We start from the raw sequence: 21824 nt of genomic DNA on the forward strand, positions 1-21824 counted from the left end.
CATATAACTAATGATAAATGAGAATTAAACAAATAATAATAAACAAAGACAAATGATAACAAAACAAATAAACAAATGATATTAAATAAATGATAGTGATTACAGCATCTTGCTTAGGTGTTTATTTAAATGATTCTTAAAGCTTCAATTGAATGATTTGGAGAGTTAGTGACTTCAAGACAAGTCATGGCAACTTTATTCAAGCCAAAAACAGACAAATTTCTTATACAATTGAGTTATATATAGTACTGATTATACAGTTGTGTCTATGACAACAAAATGTTTAGGTAACATACAAATTGAATAATGAACCAGATTACTAAGAAAATCATCTGTCAAAAAATGAACAAAATTCCCAATAATGCATATAACCCCCTCCTGTCCAAATGTACAAGCAAGTTGATTTTCACCCACTTATGCTCACTAACAACATTTACCATCAAAACATATATCTGGTGCACTATTAGTTATCTGTTCCACATTTCTCTCTCCTTTTTTTTTTTTTTTTTTTTTTTTAATGAAGTCAAAGAAATTGTAACAGAACACCCCCTACACTACTTCAGTTCAATTAGGGGTGTGTTGAATAAATTTTTGGAGGCCAAGAAAAAAATAAATAAACAGTCAAAAATTCATCAGCAAAAACACAAGACTCGTAAGATCAATCACCAGCCATGAGGCCCAAAATTTAAGAAAACAAGAATGAGTTACTACACTATACTTTTGCTTTTTTAATTATTATTTTTTTGCTCATTTTATTCTAATTTCTTATGCTATTCATCAACTCTAAACATATTTCAACCATCGGCTCTCCAATATGATTCTTACCTGGTACTCCAAACTTCCCTATCACTCCATCTATTGGTTCATCCCCTACTCTATGATTGAGATCTCCCAGTACCACTACATTGACATTCCTCCCAAAACTCTTGAAGCACTCATTTAAATCTATCCAAAAAGCCTCCCTTTCTTCTACACTCTGCTTGTCACCAGGCCCATATGAACATATAAAGGTCCACATCTCCCTTCCCAGTTTCACTTTCAGCCACATTAACTTTGAAGAAACCTCTTTCCACACTACCACACACTTTCCTATCTCCCCTTTTACTAGAAGAGCCACCCCTTCCCTCCTTTGTCCTCTCCTCACTCCCAGCACCCTGTTATGCTCCCAAACTCAAAATCACCCCTCCCTTTCAACTTGGTTTCACTTAATACTAGCATATCAATCTTCCCTCTCACAAACATACTGCCTATCTCTTCCCTTTAACTCTCATCTTTACCACACTCACACACTGTATAAGACCCAAACCTTAAGGTTCTGATTGGAAAACTCCCAGACCATCTTATGCCATGATTTTGCATAGAAATAGGGTTACAGAGAGCAGGATACCTAGTCCCATCACTATACACACATATATATATATATATATATATATATATATATATATATATATATATATATATATATATATATACATACATACATACATATACCAAAGGCATTTCCCCCCTTACACAGGAGAGTAGCCAAAAAGAAAAAGGCATAGAAACCACTCCCACCCATTCCATTTCCTATGTATTCCACTCCCCTCCACCCTCCTCCCTCCCTCTTATCTTGGCACCTCCTGGATGACGGGTCATCCCTGCATCCTGTCCACTGCCCTGGGTCAGAAGCAGTGTTGCAAGACACAGCACATCCACAGCAAGGCCGCTTCATAAATTCAGCAACCCCCCCTCTCCGTCTCCTCTTGCAGAAAAGGAGAAGACGGGGAGAAATCCCTTCGGGCTGTGTCAAATTATTTCTCATACATACTTCCTCACCCCCCATCTCCCACCCACTCCCCCTCATGCATCACAGCATCATCCATACACAACACCTCTCCATTCACCCCTATCTTCTGTCCTCTCCCGTCCTTCCTCCACAGACATTCCTCTCTTCTGTAATGCCCTTTTCACCCCATCCATCCATCTCATCTTAGGACGCCCCCTCATATTCACTCCTTCCACCTCTGCCTTCCACACCTCTTGTACTAATCTTTCTTCACTCATTCTTTCCATGTGTCCAAACCATCCCAATACTCTTTCATCAACCCCATCTCCCAGCTCCCTTTCCACCAATGTTCTCCTCCTCACCTCCTCATTTCTCACTCTATCTATCCTAGTAACCCCTATCATACTTCTCAGACATTTCATCTCAAACACATTCAAACTCCTTCTCTCTTCCTCTCTTATGTTCCATGTTTCTGCCCCATACAGTGCTCTTGGCACAATCACTCCTAGAAAGAATACATAGAGCAACAACAAAGTTGGCACCAGCTCTTTCCAAATTAACATACGAACAAAGATTATCGAAGCTAGAACTACTAACACTAGAGCAAAGAAGAGAAAGAGGTGATCTATTGACTATATATAGAATCATGAAAGGAATGGAAATCCTTGACAGAAATGATTTACTAAAAAATGACAATGGAAAAAAAAGAGGCCATGAAAAGAAACTCAAAAAGGACAACTATAGAAGAGATAGGAAAAAGAATAGCTTCCCACACAGAATGCTGGATATATGGAATAACTTAGATGAAAAAACAGTGTGTGCAAATACTATTCACGATTTTAAGAATAAACTTGATGTTGAAAGATACAAAGACAGGTCACCACGAGCATAGCTCCCTTCCCGTATAATACAACTAGGTAAATATAACCTCCTCTTAGCATCCATTCCCGGATGTCTATTTCTCATTATACTTTTTAATCCACCAAGGCATTTACTTCCTTCTCTCAACCTACATTCTACCTCCACCCCCAGTCCTCCCTTTCCTGCCACATTCGCATGCAAGTATAAAAAACTATCCACTTCCTACAGTCTCTCACCCTTAATGCTCACTTCCAGCCTGCTGTCACTCTCTCCCCTTGTACATCTCATCACCTTACTTTTGCCCACGTTTATCTTCAGCTTCCTTCTTTCACACACCTTCTCAAACTCTGTCACTAACTTCCTCAATCCCTCCTCTGATCCTGCTACAAGTGCAGTGTCATCAGCAAACAACAACTGGCTCACCTCCCACTTTTCTCTATTTTCTTTAACCATCTCCAACCCCTGACCCACTACCCTTGCATTCACCTCTCGCACCACCCCATCTATTTAAAGATTGAACAGCCAGGGCGACATAACACATCCCTGACGAGGTCCCACCTTTACCTCAAACCATTCACTCTCTCCATATATATATATATATATATAATATTTATTATGTCTTATCCAAGGAAAGCCCTTGAATCTAGCATGTGTAGTACCTTTTATAACCTTATAAGAATAACTTGTTTTCACAAAGAAAGTGGTATTACATTTTTATTCGTCTGGTATTCCTTCTCTTCAGAGATGCTTTGCGTGAGCTCACTAGATCCCTTAGAGTGAAAAAAGAGATTAAGAAAGAATTAACATTGCGTCGATCGTCAACAAGAACATCTAGCAAAAAAATTTCTACATGGCAACATTTCAAATACATCATGAGCATGAAATGGTTCAAGGTAAGATTGAAGATAATAGATGGTTGAATATGGCATGTTGCTGGCATAATTGTGTGTATAAGTAGAGTGTACTTAATATTGTTATCAGTGTGTTCCATGGAAGCATAATTCTGAATGATGTAGATCAAGTTAGGTTTTTCCGTTGACACTACAATAATATTTTCATTTTTACATTTAGCAATTAAAGTGTTCCAAAAATTAAAATGGAGACATTGGTTAACATGTTAACATGGTTCATTGCTACATTTTTCATGAATGTTTATACTTGCAATGAAATGCCTTTTCCTAAATAACAGTGCAACATTCTAAGTACATACATACATATACCAAGGCCTTTTCCCCTTCCAAGGGAGGTAGCCAAAAAGGGAAAGGCATAAAAACACTCCCACCCATTCTAAGTGATCAGTATATATACATACAAACATATAACAAGGGGTTTTTCCCCCTTACAAGGGAGGTAGCCAAAGTCAAAGGCATAGATCCACTCCCACCATTTCTTCCTCACATACCCAACTCCCATTCACCACCCCTCCCTCTTTTCTTGGCTCCTCCTGGATGACAGGTCCTCCCTGCATCTTACCCACTGTCCTGGGTCAGAAGCAATGCAGCAAGGCACAGCACATCCACAGCAAGGCCGCTTCATTTAATTGGCAGCCTCCCTTCTCTGTCTCATGCAGAAAAAGAGAAGAAGGGGAGAAATCCCTTCAGGCTACATCAAAATATCATTTACATATACTCCCTCACCCCCATCCCTCACCCACTCCCTTTCATGCATCACATTATCATCCATACACAACCATTCTTCATTCACCCCTATTGTCTGTCTTCTCCCTTCCTTCCTCAACAGACATTCCCCTCTTTCCCATTGCCCCTTTTACCCCATCCATCCATCTCATCCTTGGTTGCCCTTCATGTTCACTCCTTCCACCTCTGCCTTCCACACTTCTTTTACTAATCTTTCTTCACTCATTCTTTCCATGTGTCCAAACCATCCCAATACTCTTTCATCAATCCAATCTCCCAACTCTCTTTCCATAATTTTCATCACCAAGGATAAATGTGATGGTTATTTCTGACAAAATACTAAGAACAGAAAGATCAGTCAAACCATTGCCCCACCAATAGCCACTAGATTGGCCCATAATTCACTCAAGAAAAAGATATTATGTTGGTGTCAGGGCAAGGTGAGAGTTAGGTAGTATAGGATGAGATGTTCTATGTTATTGTTGCATCTGTGGCAATCTGCCTCTGGATTTTTTTTGTATTGTTTTCAAATAACAATCAACCAATAATCAACAAATAGTCAGGGAACTGGAGATGGTTGAGGAAAATGGAGAGAAGTGGGAGGTGAGCCAGTTGTTGTTTGCTGATGGCTGCACTTGTGGCAGGGTCAGAGGAGGGATTAAGGGAGTTAGTGACAGTTTGAGGAAGGGTGGGAGGGGTGTGGAGTGTATTTAGGGATGAAATGGGTGGGAGTGTTTTTATGCCTTTCCCTTTTTGGCTACCTCCCTTGGAAGGGGGAAAAAGCCTTGGTATATGTATGTATGTATGTATGTAGTGACAGTTTGGAAGGGTTTGCAATAGGAGAAAGTTGAAGGTAAATTTGTGTAACAGTAAGGTGGTGAGATATACAAGGGGAAAGGATGGCAGCAAGTTGAAACTAAGTGTTAAAGGAGAGAGGCTGGAGGAAGTGGATAGCTTTAGTTATTTGGGGTCACATGTGGCAAGAAAGGTGGGAGTGGTGGTGAAAGTAAATTGTAGGTTGAGAGAAGCAAGTAAATGTTTTGGGGGATAAAAAAGTGTCATGATAAATAGACAGCTGGGATTTAATGCAAAGAGGAGACTGTATGAAGAAATGATTGTGCTGGAATTTCAGAGAAGCAGAGTGGAAAAGTTTAAATGTGTTTGAGATAAAATGTCTGAGAAATATGGTAGGTGATACAAGGTTGGATAGAGTGAGAAATGAGGAGAAGAAAAGGAGAGCTGGGGTGGAAAAGGAGATAGTAGGTAAGGTTGATGAAAGAATATTGGGATGGTTTAGACACATGGGAAAAATGTATGAAGAAAAATGAGTAGAAGAGATGTAGCAGAGGTGGGATGAGTGAAATTGAGGGGACGAAAGAAGATGAGATGTATGGATGGAGTGAAAGGGCCTTTGAGCAAGAGGGGAATGTCTGTTAAGCAAGGAAGGGAGATAGGGGCAAGTGTAGAATGGCTATGTATAGATGATACTGTGATGCAAGGAAGGGAGTGGGAGGGGGTGGGAGATTATGGAGTGGTTATGTGTGAATGATATTTTGACACAGCCAGAAAGGATTCCTCCCTGTTTTCTCTTTTTCTGTAAGTGGGGATGAGATGGGGGGTCACTGATTAAGTGAAGTGATCTTGTTGTGGATGTGCTGTGCTTTGCTGCATTGTTTCTGATTTAGGGCAGTGGGTGAGATACAGGGATGACCCATCATCCATGAGGAGCTAAGATGAGAGGGAGGAAAGGGAGGTGGGAGTGGAATGGGTAGTAGTGGGTACTTGCCTTTTGACTTGGGTACCTCCCTTGTAAAGGGAAAAAAGTCCTTGGTATATAGATAGATATTCAAGCAAGATAGTAATCTGAATGCAGTCATACAAGTATGTTTCTACCTTGTCATGGTAGGTGTTTGTCTGCAGGGCTCTGAAGTCTTGAGGAGTTTGGTGGTCAGTCTTGAACTATTTGTTTTGAGGCACAATATTGATACCTGAACAGTTATTAAAAAAGAAAAAGAAAATGCTATTATTGATATCATTACTGATATAATAATTAATTCATTTATGTCTTTCCAGGCCAAACAGTCTGTGAAGAGTACATTTCATGACTACAGCTTGTGGCACAAGGACTTGAAGGAAATTGAGGGCATATTTGGTTCAGGTGTTGGTTCATATTTCCGGTTTCTCCGATACCTTTTCATCCTAAATCTCATCATTACTATTATCATGTAAGTTCCAGTTTGATTGTTGTTAATTAAACTTTACATGCTTCTATCAAAATATATTATACAAGTTTGATGCCAGTGATGAATACCAAATTTGCTGGCATATAAGTTGACATTTGAAGCCTAAAGATATCTCCAAAATCATGGATTGACTTGTATGCTGAATATAAAGTGAATCTTTACCACTGAGGGATAAACAAGTGAAACTGCTTGCCTAACACTCGTTGTACACCTTTTCCCATAACTCACAGCTCACCACAATTATTTCCTATTGAAACTTATGATTGACAAGTCTAATCAATGTAGAAAGTATAAGAATATCATTGACTTAACTCATTACACTTAGGTTAAATTAGGTTCAGTTAGGTAGGTTAGGCTGATTAACCCTGTGAGTTAGGACTCACTTGCAGTAGTAGAAAACATAGCCCTGTTAACTAGACATTTACAACAACTGATCAGTGTACCAATTCCAAGTGGCCAGCTGTTACTATGGGGTCATTACACAATGCTATCCTACTACCACCATCAGCATTGAGGAATTACCATACAGACTTTGAAACTATCATACAGATTGTCTCTTCCATCAGACATTATTGAAAATACCTCAACAATAATTGCTGAAATTCTTACATATAAATTTGTGAATATGTAAAAAATATCTGTCAAGCTACCATATATTTTTCTAGATAATGTATTTTTTTCTTTCCGTGCAATAGGGTTGGGAAAATGGTGCTGTCCTATTTGTAGGAATCGTCTTATCTGGCGAATATAGGCTAAATCTTAAATTATACTTCAGAATTTTAGGGGTTGACTTATGAGCTGGGTCGACTTGTATGTCAGCATATATTGTACCTGGAAGTAGTGGTCATTTAAGATGCCAGAGAGAATTACCAACCTGATACCTATCTTTAACCACTTCAGTACAATGATGCCTACATAGGCATCATGAGGCACTAGGGGGTACAAGAGGATACTGTAGTTGTACATGACTTACCCCTGGATTCTGTGAACTGGTTTGATCATGTTTTCTGTGTTTATTATTACCGAGAGTAAAAGAGAACAATTAATACAGCAGTGACTATATTTTATACTGCAAGTAGTGTGATGCAAATTACATATGGCGCCGATGATGTATGCAAGAATTCAAGTCGTACTGAAGTGGTTAAAATTCACAAACACCCTCACCTCTGTCTTGAGATGCAGTTCTAAGGCACTAATGCTCAATTACCAGACTAGGCCCAATAATTATTATTATTATTATTTTTTTTATATAACTAAAACTTCAAACCAGTGATTGCTTTCCTCCTCTTATTACTAAAATCCATAAAGATCTGAGAGTTAGTCTTCAGACCAGGCCCAATATCTCTAATCAGCTTCAACTGTACTTCCTCCATCTTTTGTACATAAGGAGACCTGATAACCAGTGACTGCTCCCCTTCTATTACTGTAAGCCAGTGACAAAAAAACTCCCACATTAGTACAACATAAATAACAGTCTAAAATTATTTCTCAGGGAGATCTATGAGAGGGCTCTGGGATTCAGGCTGTGGGATTCCAGTCTGTGAAACTTGATTCAATAATTATTATTATTATTATTGTTATCGTTATTAGTATTATTGTTATTATTATCACTATTATTATTATTGAAATTATTGGAGGGAATAGAAGGAAATGTAATGAGTGGTGGGATGGTGAACTGAATATGGTAGTAGAAGAGAAAGCTAGCAAAGTAGGACAAAGGGAAACATATGAGAGGTACAAAAAAAAAAAAAAAAAAGAAGAGAAGCAAATCATAAGATAAAGGAAGCAAAGAAGAGAGCTGATGTAAAATGGGGAGGAATATGACAGAAATTTTTTAAATAAAAAGATGTTTTGGAAGGAAAGTAATAGAGGAAGGAGAGGTGAGTCAGGCAGAGAAGAAAAGGTAAAAGGTGCAGATGGACAGATTTTAATGGAAGTGAAGGTGGTAAGGGGAAGGAGTTTTGGAAATGAAGAGAGCAGGTAAAGCCCTTGGGTTGGATGGGTGTCATGTGGAGTGTCTGAAGAAGGGAGGTACAATAATAGTGGACTGGCTAGTGAGATTGTTTAATATGTGTCTAAGGGAGGGTAGAGTGCTGGAGGATTGGAGGAGTGCCTGTAGAGTTCTGCTTTACAAAAGAAAAGGGGACAAATGTGATTGCAGTAGTTTAAGAGAGATCAGTTTGTTGAATGTAGTTGCGAAGGCTTATGGGAGGGTTTTAATTGAGAGGATTAGGAGAGTAACAGAGGGAGTAATTGATGAGGAGCAGTTTGGGTTTAGGAAAGGTAGAGAATGTATAGATCAGATTTTTTGTGGTAAGGCAGATTTATAAGAAGGCTATGGCAAAAGGTAAAGGTGTTTTTAGGACCTTTATGGATTTAGAAAAGGCTTATGACAGGATGGACAGGAAGACACTGTGGGAGGTATTACAAAGTGCCAATGGCACTGAATGGAATTTAAGAGAAGCAGAAAGGAAAAGTTTAAATGTTTTTGAGATGAAATATCTGAAGTGTAGTGGGAGTGACAAGGTTGGATAGAGTGTGAAATGAGGGGTGAGGAGGAGAGTGGGGGTGGAAAGGAAGATGTCAGTTAGGGTTGATGAAAGAGTAATGGAATCATTTGGACACATGGAAAGAATGTGTAAAGAAAGATTATTAAAAGAGGTGTGGAAAGAAGAGGTGAATGGAGTGAACTTGAGGGAACAGCCACTGATGAGATGGATGGATGGGGTGAAAGGGGCTTTGAGCAAGAGGGAAATGTCTGTTGAGCAAGGATATGAGAAAGCAGGAAATAGGGGTGAGTATAGAAAGGCTGCGTATAGATGATACTGTGATGCAAGGATGGGAGGGGTCAGGGGATAGGGGAGGTAGGGAGTGGTTATGTGTGAATGATATTTTGATGCAGGCTGAAGGGATTTCTCCCAGTTGTCTCTTTTTCTGCATGAGGGGATGGAAACTAGGGGTTGCCAATTTAGTGAAGCACCCTTGCTGTGGACATACTGTGCCTTGCTCCACTGCTTCTGACTCAGGGCAGTAGGTTGGATACAGGAATGACCTGTCATCCACAAGGAGCTAAGATGAGAGTGAAGAAAGAGCTGTGGTAGGGAGTGAAATGGGTGATGGATGGGAATGGAATGGGTGGGAGCAGGTACATGCCTTTTGACTTGGGTACCTCCCTTATAAGAGGGGAAAAGCCTTTGGTATATAGATGACAATATGATATTTAATATCACTAAACTTCAAGCGAGTAAATGCCTTGGTGGATTAAAAAGTGTAATGAGGAATAGACATTTGGGAATGGATGCTAAGAGGAGACTGTATGAAGGAGTGATTGTGCCAACAGCACTGTATGGGGCAGAAACATGGAACATAAGAGAGGAAGAGAGAAGGAGTTTGAATGTGTTTGAGATGAGATGTCTGAGAAGTGTGATGGGGTTTACTAGGCTAGATAGAGTGAGAAATGAGGTGAGGAGGAGAACAGAGGTGGAAAGGGAGTTGGGAGATAGGGTTGATGAAAGAGTATAAGGATGGTTTGGACACATGGAAAGAATGAGTGAAGAAAGACTAGTAAAAGAGGTATGGAAGGCAGATGTGGGGGGAGTGAACATGAGGGGACGTCCTAGGATGAGATGGATGGATGGGGTGAAGGGGGCTTTGGGGAAGAGGGGAATGTCTGTTGAAGAAGGACGGGAGAGGACAGAAGACAGAGGTGAATGGAGAATGGTTGTATATGGATGATGTTGTGATGCATGAGGTGGAATTGGGTTGGGGGATGGAGGGTGAGATAGTATGTGTGAGCAAAATTTGACACAGCACGAAGGGATTTCTCCCTGTCTTCTCCTTTTATGCATGGGGGGACAGAGAGGGGGGTCGCTGATTTAATGAAGCGGCCTTGCTGTGGATGTGCTGTGAATTGCGACACTGCCTCTGACCCAGGGCAGTGGACAAGGTGCAGGGATGACTCATCATCCAGGAGGTGCTAAGATAAGAGGGAGGGTGGAAGGGAGTGGAGTGTATTTGGGGATGGAGTGGGTGGGAGTGGTTTTGTGCCTTTTTCTTTTTGGCTACCTCCCTTGTAAGGGTGAAAGAGCCTTGGTATATGTATGTATGTACTAAACTTCAAGATTGTATTTCTATCAAATAGGAAGAAGAGTCTTACTAATGGTCACTTCTGTTTTGAACATATTTCCAGATTTGGATTTTTGGTTGTTCCCCAGTTATTATCAAGATTTTACACACTACCAAATTCAGATACGAACAACATCACCACTACTTCATCAAAAACATTTGGACAGAGTATAAATGGTAATTATTAATTCATTTTTTTACTTTTTTATTTCTCATTTAAAACCAGGGATGGAAAACTTAGATGTTACTAGCATACATACATTCAGAGCCAGTGGCAGACTTAGCCTACATGGCACCCTGGGCGAACCGCACCTTTGGCGCCCCCCTTCCACTTATTCACAACCCCAACCAGACAGTAGATTCAATAGTTGCATGGAAAAAAAATAGGATAAAAAGAACAAAAGAGAGTATAATACACCCTTAAATTTCACTTACCTCTGATGCCACTCACAAGGATGTTAAGCAGAGTGTGGAGCATTGACGCTGTCACCAGTAATGTGTTATGAGTATTGTATGCGTTAAAGCCTCACCCCCCTCTCTCTTTCTCTGTCTCTCTCTTTCTCTGTCTCTCTCTTTCTCTGTCTCTCTCTTTCTCTGTCTCTCTCTTTCTCTGTCTCTCTCTTTCTCTGTCTCTCTCTTTCTCTGTCTCTCTCTTTCTCTGTCTCTCTCTTTCTCTGTCTCTCTCTTTCTCTGTCTCTCTCTTTCTCTGTCTCTCTCTTTCTCTGTCTCTCTCTTTCTCTGTCTCTCTCTTTCTCTGTCTCTCTCTTTCTCTGTCTCTCTCTCTCTCTGTCTCTCTCTCTCTCTGTCTCTCTCTCTCTCTGTCTCTCTCTCTCTCTGTCTCTCTCTCTCTCTCTGTCTCTCTCTCTCTCTGTCTCTCTCTGTCTCTCTCTCTCTCTGTCTCTCTCTCTCTCTCTGTCTCTCTCTCTCTCTGTCTCTCTCTCTCTCTCTGTCTCTCTCTCTCTCTGTCTCTCTCTCTCTCTCTCTCTCTCTCTCTCTCTCTCTCTCTCTCTCTCTCTCTCTCTCCCCCCCCCCCTTTTATGGGACTTTTATACATTCGGTATAGATTGACTCAGGCGCTCATGGTTTGATCTGCATTTGGAGACCGCCCATACCGCCCATAGAGACCGCCCATACCGCCCATAGGAAGAACCACCACTGTTCAGAGCAATATAGATGTAAATATTGTAATGGAACTTGAAGGACCCAGTTATCTTATATTTTTATGGGAGTTTAACCCGCACTGTGGCATTGACTGCATGTCATTGTGTAGTAGGAATTGCACAGAAACATGCTGCCAATGCTTTAGGGAATGTCTTGGGGCACCCCTACAGACTAGAGCCACATGTTATCTTGTCAATGTTAGAGTAAAATCTCTACTATAAGTATGTTAAAGTAAAATCTCTACTACAGGAATTTTAGAGTAAAATCTCTACTAGAGGAATGATGCTACTTGTGTACTGTGACTATCCCTCCATTATGCTGTTCCCTCCTGTACCACTTCTTTGAGTATATTTAATTTTCTCCTCTGTCCCCTGTAGTAGGGGGATGAAAGAATTCTGCATCCGAGTTTCACATGTGGGTCATAAAAAGTGGCTAAGTGGAACAGAGTGACGGGACTAGGTATCCTGCTCTCTTGTAAAATTATCCTATGAAAAAGTTAATAGAAGCATAGAGGGGAAAAACTTAAATGTGTTTGAGGTGAAAGTCTGAGAAGTATGGTAGGAGTCACAAGGTTGCATAGAGTAAGAAATGAGGAGGTGGGGAGGAGAGTCAGGGTGGAATAGATGGCAGAAAGGGGTGATGGAAATATTTGGATGGTTTGGATATATGGAAAGAATGAGCGAAGAAAGATTAGTAAAAGAGGTGTGGAAGGCAGAGGTGGAAGGAGTGAACTTGAGGGGATGTCTGTGGATGGGATGGATGGGCTGGGTGAAAGGGGCTTTGAGCAATAGAGGAATGTCTGATGAGGAGGGAAAGGAGAAAGCAGGAGATAGGGATGAGTGGGGAATAGCTGTGTATAGATGATACTGTGATGCAAGGAAGGGAGAGGGTTAGGGGTGGGGGAGTTAGGGAGTGGTTCTCTGAATTATATTTTGATGCAGCCCAAAGGGGTTTCTCCCCCTTTTCTCTTTTTAGCATAAGAGAATAGAGAAGAGGGTTGCCAGTTAAGTGAAGTGGCCTTTCTGTGAATGCACTGTGTCATGCTGCATTGCCTTTGACTCAGGGCAGTGGGCAGGATACAGTACAGGGATGACCCATCATCCATGAGGAGCTAAGATGATAGGGAGGAAAGAGTGGTGGATGGGAGTGGAATGGGTGGATATGTGCCTTTTGACTTGGCTACTTTCCTTGTAAGGGGGAAAAAGCCCTTGGTATATAGATTGATAGATTATTATTATTGTTATTATAATTTTTGTGTATATCATAATGCAGTTCTTAATCGCATTACAGTTGATAATAATATGATCTTTAACTCTCATAACAGGAATATCACTGCATGTGAAAGATAATGCTTATGTAGAAGAAACATATGACCAGTCACTCCTCCAAGTTACCCCATTTGCTCAAGAGTACACAGTTGCTTTTGGACCTCTAGATTGGTTGACAGGAGCTGTAAGTATGCCATATCATGAATTTTTGTCTTCATTTTTTCTAACTTGCCCCAGACAAACTTTTTTCAGCTCTTTAGATAACCTCTGTCTATTAAAAGGCTAAACTTGGATCAAGTTCACTAATAAACAGGACATACTCTTAGTACTTTTTATAGGTGTTGTCAGACAGATTAATTCAGCTTTCAGGTTACCCTCTCTCAGTTTAAAGGCTTAGTTCATTTAAATCTATCCCTCTAATATGCAACATAAACTTTTAGCACATTTTTTGGCTTTTACCAGACAACTTTATTTAGTTCTGGACCTACCCTTTGCCTGTTAAAGGTATTCAGGCAATGTTTTCCCCAGGCTTGATATAGAAAATACATGAATCATTGCACTTATGTGTTTTTACCTATATTTAATTAAAATAAATCTTGGAAATCATAGCTTGTCTAGATTTGGCATAAACCAGTAGTGGTATTTACTTCTGAAAGGGATATGACTTACTTCTCTAAGAAATAACCTGTTTCATACAAGTGTAATGTCACGTGAAGAAACATTTCCTGTGTTAATGTGACAATATTTATACTTCAATACTATCAAAGAGGTAGTTTTCACGAGACTATGAATTTTATGAATTTATAGGTAATTCAACATCTTATAATTCAGGATTAGCAAAAGATGAATACTGAAATAGTTTGATAAGGGACCAATGATTGCTACCTGCTCGTGGTGGTCCTACAAGATGAATAGTGCAGTTGACCATTCTCATACATACTTACATATACCAAGGCTTTTTCCCCCTTACCAGGGAGGTAGCCAAAAAGGAAAAGGCATAAAAATCATTCCCACCCATTCCATCCCCGAAAACACTCCACACCCCTCCACCCTCCCTCCCATCTTAGCACCTCCTAGATGACGGGTCATCCCTGCACTCTGTCCACTGCCCTGGGTCAGAAGCAGTGTCGCAAGACACAGCACATCCACAGCAAGGCCGCTCCATTAAATCGGCGACCCCCCCTCTCCGTCCCCCCATATAAAGGAGAGGACGGGGAGAAATCCCTTTGGGCTGCATCAAAATTTTGCTCACACACACTACCTCACTCCCCATCCCTACCGTCCATTCCACCTCATGCATCACAACATCTTCCATATACAACCATTCTCCATTCACCCCTGTCTTCTGTCCTCTCCTGTCCTTCCTCAACAGACATTCCCCTCTTCCCCAAAGCCCCCTTCACCCCATCCATCCATCTCATCCTAGGACCATTCTCAAAACCCATATACCTCCATCAGAAGGTGCAACCCTGAGGTGCTGACACTTAGTCCCTGGACTGGGCCCAAGATCTTTCTCTGTCAACACAGAGCTAACAGTCACAACTACCCCCCTCCATCTACTTTCAGCCAGTGACATAAACAGTTTCACACCAATGCAACAGAGACAGCAATTGTTTTTGTTTCATTATGACATTTGGAAATAAACTCTCCTACTGGGATTCGAACCCTTGCCTGAGCGGCTTGCTTTTTACTAGACGAAGACTGTGATGGTATGGTCTTCGTCTTATAAGAAGCAAGCCGCTCAGGCAAGGGTTCGAATCCTAGTAGGAGAGTTTATTTCCAAGAGACAGCAATCCAAAGTTTCTTTCCAGAGAAGTCTTTGGGAGACACTGTAGGGCTACATGTTTACCAACTTAGTGAAACTTGAGGCAACAGTCATTATTATTGTAGTTTGATAATTTAGGATAATTCTGAAATATTGAGGTAATGCTGAAATTCAGAAAATTAGTGAAATATTAAACAAAATGTCAAAACTTAAGGACCTACAACATCAGTAAATCATTACCTCATTTCCAGGCATTTGATGAAAATTTTATTTAATTTGTTGTACAGAAAGATTATAAGCATACCCTGTTTATTATACAGTGAAGCTTAGTACAGACACCACAATACCCACAAACATTCATGTTATGAACATTCAGAGATACAGACAGAAAGGGCCACAAATTCAAATTGTGTTTTGGTAAGAAAAACAACATTAACATATCATCATTACTATTTATCTAGGGTTTATGTATCATTAGTATTTTGTTTTAGAAAAAAAATTATATATTTTTATCTAAAGGATGTGAATAAATACAGTTTTCCATATAGATGCATAAATACGTGGAATAGCTTAGAAAGTGATATAGCCCAAGCTCAAACAATACATGAGTTCAAATCTAAATATGATAATTGGAAATCAAGGATATAGATTAAGTTGGAACTGTACATGAATTTGAGGCTAGGTAGGATAAATGATTAGAGAATAGGAGACAGGACCCAATAAGGGTTGCTCCTTTTCATGTATACTACTGTATAATTAGATAAATACAGTACAGTATGAACTGAGTCTGCAAATTAAAATTGTGTTTTGGTAAGAAAAACATCAAAGTTTATTGTTATAATTGATTTAGGTTTTGTGTATCATTGTTATTGTGCTTTAAGATGGAAAAACACCATTGTTTCTGACCCATGACAGTGGACAGAAGACAGGGATAACCCATCATCCATGAGGAGCTAAGATAAGAGGGAGGAAAGGGTGGTGGATGGGAGTGGAATGGGTGGGGATGAAATGGGTGGGAGTGGGTATATGCATTTTGACTTTAGGTACCTCCCTGGTAAGGGAAAAAAACCCTTGGTAAATGGATGGATGGAAAATAAAAAATATGTATTGACTTTATACCATATGTATGTATGAATGGCTGTTTGGAACATAACTCATTTGTAGATTGGGTTGTGTCTCTAATTTATATACTGGTAAATAAGATGTGGTAAAAAACATATATACATATACCAAAGGCTTTTTTCCCCCTTATAAGGGAGGTAGCCAAAAAACAAAGGCATAAAAACCACTCCCACCCATTCCATCCCTATCACACTCCACTCCCCTCCACCCTCTTCCCTCCCTCTTATCTTGGCACCTCCTGGATGACAGGTCATCCCTGCATCTTGTCCACTGTCCTGGGTCAGAAGCAGTGTTGCAAGACACAGCACATCCACAGCAAGGGCGCTTCATTAAATTGGTGACCCCCCTCTTCTCCGTCCCATCATGCAGAAAAGTAGAAGATGGGGAAAAATCCCTTCGTGCTGTATCAAATTTTTCTCACACATACTCCCTCAACCCCCATCCCCCACCCATTCCACCTCATGCATCACATCATCATCCATATACAACCATTGTCTAATGTAGCCATATTTCCATTTGAAAGTTTGAGTTCAGAATGTAACAAGGCCTGTGGTGTATAAATAAGGGAGTCTGGGTTGATAGGTGTTGAGCAGTAGTCCATTGATCAGCATTCCATTGCCCCAGATCTCTTGGACATGAGATTCACAACTCCCAGATAATAAGCAACACCCACCTGATGGACCCATGAATGATTCAAGGAAGAAATACAATAGAACCTCGGTTCTCAAATGTCTCACAGGTCAAACAAATTTGTTCTTGAAAAAAAAAAATTGCTCTGATAGTCAACCAAAATACCAGTTCTTGACCAACCCCAATGGAGAAAAATTGAAAATGAGGTGATATTCAAAGTTTTGACTGAGTAAGTTTGTTTCTAAGTCATTGTAGTAGTTTGTATAAGTAAGTTTGGGTGTTCTTAGCTGCTATTTTGTAGTTGCTTTGGTGGGTTATTTTCATTAGGTCACCTGCATAGGTTAATACTTTGGTATTACATTCTGCATCTAGTATTGTATTTACCTAATTGTAGTATACAGGAAAGGAGCAACACTCATTGGGTCCTGTCTCCTACTCTCCAATTTATCATACCTAGCCTCAAATTCATGTACAGTTCCAACTTAATCTATATCCTTGATTTCCAATTATCAGATCATATTTAGATTAAAATTCATGTATTGTTCCAGCTTGAGGTATATTTCCTTTAGGCCATTACAAGTATCTATGCATCTATATAGTAAACAATTTCTTCACATCCTTTAGCCATATAATCTTCTTTAATATGTTCATGTGATTTCTTTAAGTCCCCCTATCCTTAATTTCTACCAATATAATCTATCACCTTTAATGACCTGAAAACTGTAATGATATCAATTCTTTCTATGTGGTCTTTCAAGGTTGTCAGACCCAGTGCATTTAGTCTTTCCTCATATGGCTTATATCCCAAGCTGGGGACCAGTTTGGTTGCTACCCTTTGTATTCTCTTGATCTTGCTTATATCCTTCACACTGTATGGGGACCATACCACTGATGTAGATTTCAGTCTTGGATGGATCAAGGTTTAATCACATCATCACTTCATCCATATAGTAAAACAACCACTTAAATCCTCTGCAGCATTCCAGTACTTTGCATTATTTGGTATTGAAATTCATTACCCATTCTTGGCTGCATGCAAAAATTGTGTCTTGATCTTTTGTAATAGTTTACAGTCATCATTTTTCACTCTTTCTATGATTTCTGCATCATCAGTAATCATGTTAACATAGCTTGTTGTATCTTCCATCATGTAATTGAGATTGACAAGAAACATTATTGGTGCAAGCACTGAACCTTGTGGAACTCTGCTCTTTACTGCTGTCTATCCTGACATCTTATCCTGTACTACTGTCTTCATGTATCTTCCCTTCAGAAAATGTCATCCATTCGATTAGTTTGCATCATAGTCCTCCAGTATGCTCCAGTTTCTACATGAGTAGACTGTGGGTACTTTGTCAAAAGCCTTCTCTAGGTCAAGGTACACACAGTCCATCCACCCCTCTCTCTCTTGCAGCATATCAATCACACTCAAGTAAAAGCATTGATACCACATTAGCCTTTTTTCCAATCAAGCAGCACCATGCCTTCTTTTAATGAACATATAATAAGACTGTGAATCTTGTCCACCAGTTGTTCCTTACATTCTTTAAAGATCCAGTTTGAGATTCTGTCAAATCCTGAAGCTTTTGGCACAACCAATTATCCCAAAAAGTTGAGAATTTCCCCCACTTGTGAGCATAAAATCTGTTGTAAATAACATTCACATTAATGTATAATATAGTCATCCCTTAACATTTGCAAGGGCTATGAACTGCTGAATCTTGTAAATATTAAGAATTTACAAATAATTCCTGACCCCCTGGCAAGAAACCCCCTCCCTACCCTGAAGACCTATGGCTTCCCCCTTTCCTTATTAGAATAGAGAAAAAGCTTATATGCATGTTAACAAACACTTTATTTATCATAAAAGTATAAAAACAATTGTATATATGTATATATATGTACTGTAATGTACAATAATACTGTACTGCACAATATAAAAAATGCTACCTTTAGGAGATGTCTTGGGTTTCGGCCCATGGTGAATATTATAGTAGTAAGACACAAATATAAGATGATAACAATTACAAGTGCAGTACGAGTATGATCACAGTGAGTATACAGCATGTGGCAGACAATTTGAATGTTTCCGCATTTTTTCCCTGCTTCATATCCATATTTTTTTTATTTCCTGATGACAATGCATATGTAATCAAAACTGCAACAGTTAGAATAGTGAATGCTTAGGGATGACTGCACTGAAAAAACAAGCTGGCACTAATGATGCAGTATTACTAAATGAGAAGTTAAATACCTAATGTACAAGTGAAGAAAACACAAAGGAAACAATGTACAGTATTACATATATTTACATAACACACAATATATCAGCCCTCCAAGGCTACTCCCTCATCTCCAATCACTCAACCGATAACAAATCATGCACTGGCAGGTGATCTGAATGCACATCACCCAAAACATTAGAACAAGTCCCCAACTTGAACATACAAGGGTAGTTCCAAAAGTAATGCCTCCTATTTTTTCACTTGTAACTCTAAAAGTTGAAAAGCTACGAAGATGGGAGTGACACCATTAAAGCGAGCGGACATTTTTGCTCCAGAATTCATTTCTTCACATAACCTACCCCCCTACACCCATCCCCCACCCCCACTATTGCCAGCCATTAGCAAAGGCCTGTGCATGACCGTCTGGAGTGCAATTTGCCACTCACACTCTGTCTCCACTCTGGAATCAAAGAACCCATCTCTTAACAGTGCTGACGTTAAGTGCCTTGGCTCTGTAAACATTCACCAAGTGTCTGTGAATGTCGAATGGTTCCCCTTCTTCTGTGTTGAGGAATTCAATGATGCATCTCTGCTTCTGATGTATATTCATGACAGGGATTACTTTATTAGACTGTCACACCTTCAATATTCGCAACAGAAAGATAAAATATTCAGTTTATGTGCTCAAATGTTCAGTCATTATAACAATGCCATAAATAATCCCTACAGATACCATGGTGCATAATGATAAAATAGGAGGCATTACTTTTGGAACTACCCTTGTATCAAACTCCAACAAGCACCCCACTAGGCAACCTTATTTCAACAAGTCCAGTGTTTACTTTCTTCATCTATTCAGTGGTTCCTGGACTCCAGCTCTTCATTATATATATATATATATATATATATTTATATATATATATATATATATTTATATATATATATATATATATATGTTTATATATATATATATACATGTATATATAGACATATGTATACATATATATGAGTGAATTGATATTCTAACACATTGATAAGATAGACTAAATATTCCACTATTGGCAAAAAGAAAGCTATTTAAAGATATGCTTATTGCAATCATTAACTGTGATCCTCTTCAGCATGGTTTTACAAAGGGTGTGTTGACTTATATATGCTAAAGGAGATACATAGGGTGGACAGAGTATGCTTACCTCTTCAAGTCCCCTCTATGTATTCCCTTTTAGCATATATATATACATATATACATATATATATATATACATATATATATAATACATATATATATACATATATATATATATATATATATATATATATATATATATATATATATATATATATATATATACGTATTTTTCGGACCATAAGGCGCTTCGTACCATAAGACGCACCCGTAATTTGTTATTCCCCGTCCTTACATAAGGCGCACCTGACCATAAGGCGCACCTGGTTAGGTAGGTCAAACAACACCAGAGGCGCCACCGTCGATGACGAGCACAATAGCGCGTCATTTTATGCGCACGCCATGCAAACGGCCAAATTTACATACCGCGGGAAATTTCATTCATGCAAATATTATGCGAGTGTATTTACTACGATCGTAGTAAATTTCAAACAATTACATCATCAGTTACATGTCGGTACATAAAAACATAAGATAAACATGGCGGCTTGCATTCAGCAGTACATCGAAAATTGGTTTATGTTTCAGTGTAAAAATGAGCTAAATAAATTCAGTGTATTGGCAACTGACCAAAATGAACGAAAACTACTAGTCTCGCGGATTATTCTAATACCAAAATAAAGGCAGCGTGTTACGGAAGAGCTGAGAAATCGGTAGGACTAATTATTGTTGTTATTATTATTATTATTATTATTATTATTTATTTTTTTTATTATTATTTTTTTTTTCTATCGGGTCGGATTATCGGATAACAACAACATCAACGTCCATCCCGCCATCTTATCTATGATCACTGGTGGTATGAATCAAACTTCACTCTATTAAGTTTCTTACTATTATGTTATTAGTGTAATAGACTTATAGTTGAATTATTTGAACTATTTTCTTTAAAATATGTGATTTTCATGTAATATGATCAAAGAGAAGTTACGTTTTTATCCTCCGCAATATTACGGACCACAGCTACGATTCGTCCTGCCCGCTATCAATGATCATTGGTGGTATGGATCAAGCTACACTATTAAGTTTGTTACTGTTGTGTTATTAGTGTAATAGATTGCATATAGTTGAATTATTCAAACTATTTTCTTTAAATTGTGTGATTTTCATGTAATTTGACGGTATTCGTAGCTGTGGTGGGTAATTTTACAGAGGATAAAAACGTAATTCTTTGATTAAATTACATGGAAATCATACATTCTAAAGAAAATAGGTCAAATAATGCAACCATATGCTAAATTCTTATATAAAATTGTGCCTGTCAGTAAAAACCGTCATTGTTTACGTTTGATCGGCGATTAGTCAGACCGCACGTTTCGGCCCGATTTTCCCTTCAAAATGCAATATCTAGAGAACTAGGACAGCTAGATGGATAATTCAAATTGCATTGTACTCATAGCGACTTTCTGCATCCCATGAGAACTACTTCAGCTCAAATATAAGGAATTCAATTTTCATGTTGACCTAGCTAACCTGGTCTCGTCATCGGATAATCATGCAAATGTGAGTGCATTCAGAACTGAACATTTTCGCTGTTGAATGAGAAAAATCGGTTGGGATTTAGCAAAATTACAAAAATAAATATATATTTTTATTTTGGTCAGTGAAATCAGACCACCTCCACGGACGGTCTGTCCTGCCAATACCCCTATAAAACAACAAACATGTTACGGGAATTGTGGGGAATAAAACCAACAGTAGCAGTTTATTCCCGGAATTCTCTATTCACAACAAGATTACAAATGAAGGTAAATTTTTAGTTTCGACCATGGGCGCAATATAGCAATAGAAAATTAATTATTAATTTTGTAATTATAATGTATCAACGTAATA

The 21824-nt window shown here is 38.9% G+C and overlaps 1 protein-coding gene across 5 annotated transcripts in view; it reads left to right on the plus strand.

Moving 5' to 3' along the window:
- The window catches only part of LOC143036966 (transmembrane channel-like protein 7), a 115193-nt gene that overhangs the window by 34985 nt on the left and 58384 nt on the right, over positions 1 to 21824 (plus strand). For all 5 annotated transcript variants that reach the window (XM_076205028.1, XM_076205027.1, XM_076205030.1 and 2 more), the window contains 4 exons: positions 3372 to 3522; positions 6340 to 6491; positions 10699 to 10811; positions 13120 to 13247. In XM_076205028.1, coding sequence (XP_076061143.1) covers positions 3372 to 3522; positions 6340 to 6491; positions 10699 to 10811; positions 13120 to 13247 — 544 coding nt within the window. The remainder of the gene's footprint in view (positions 1 to 3371; positions 3523 to 6339; positions 6492 to 10698; positions 10812 to 13119; positions 13248 to 21824) is intronic.

Source organism: Oratosquilla oratoria, chromosome 21 (genome assembly GCF_046742065.1).
Source record: "Oratosquilla oratoria isolate Oo_2021 chromosome 21, ASM4674206v1, whole genome shotgun sequence".
Lineage (NCBI taxonomy): Eukaryota > Metazoa > Arthropoda > Malacostraca > Stomatopoda > Squillidae > Oratosquilla > Oratosquilla oratoria.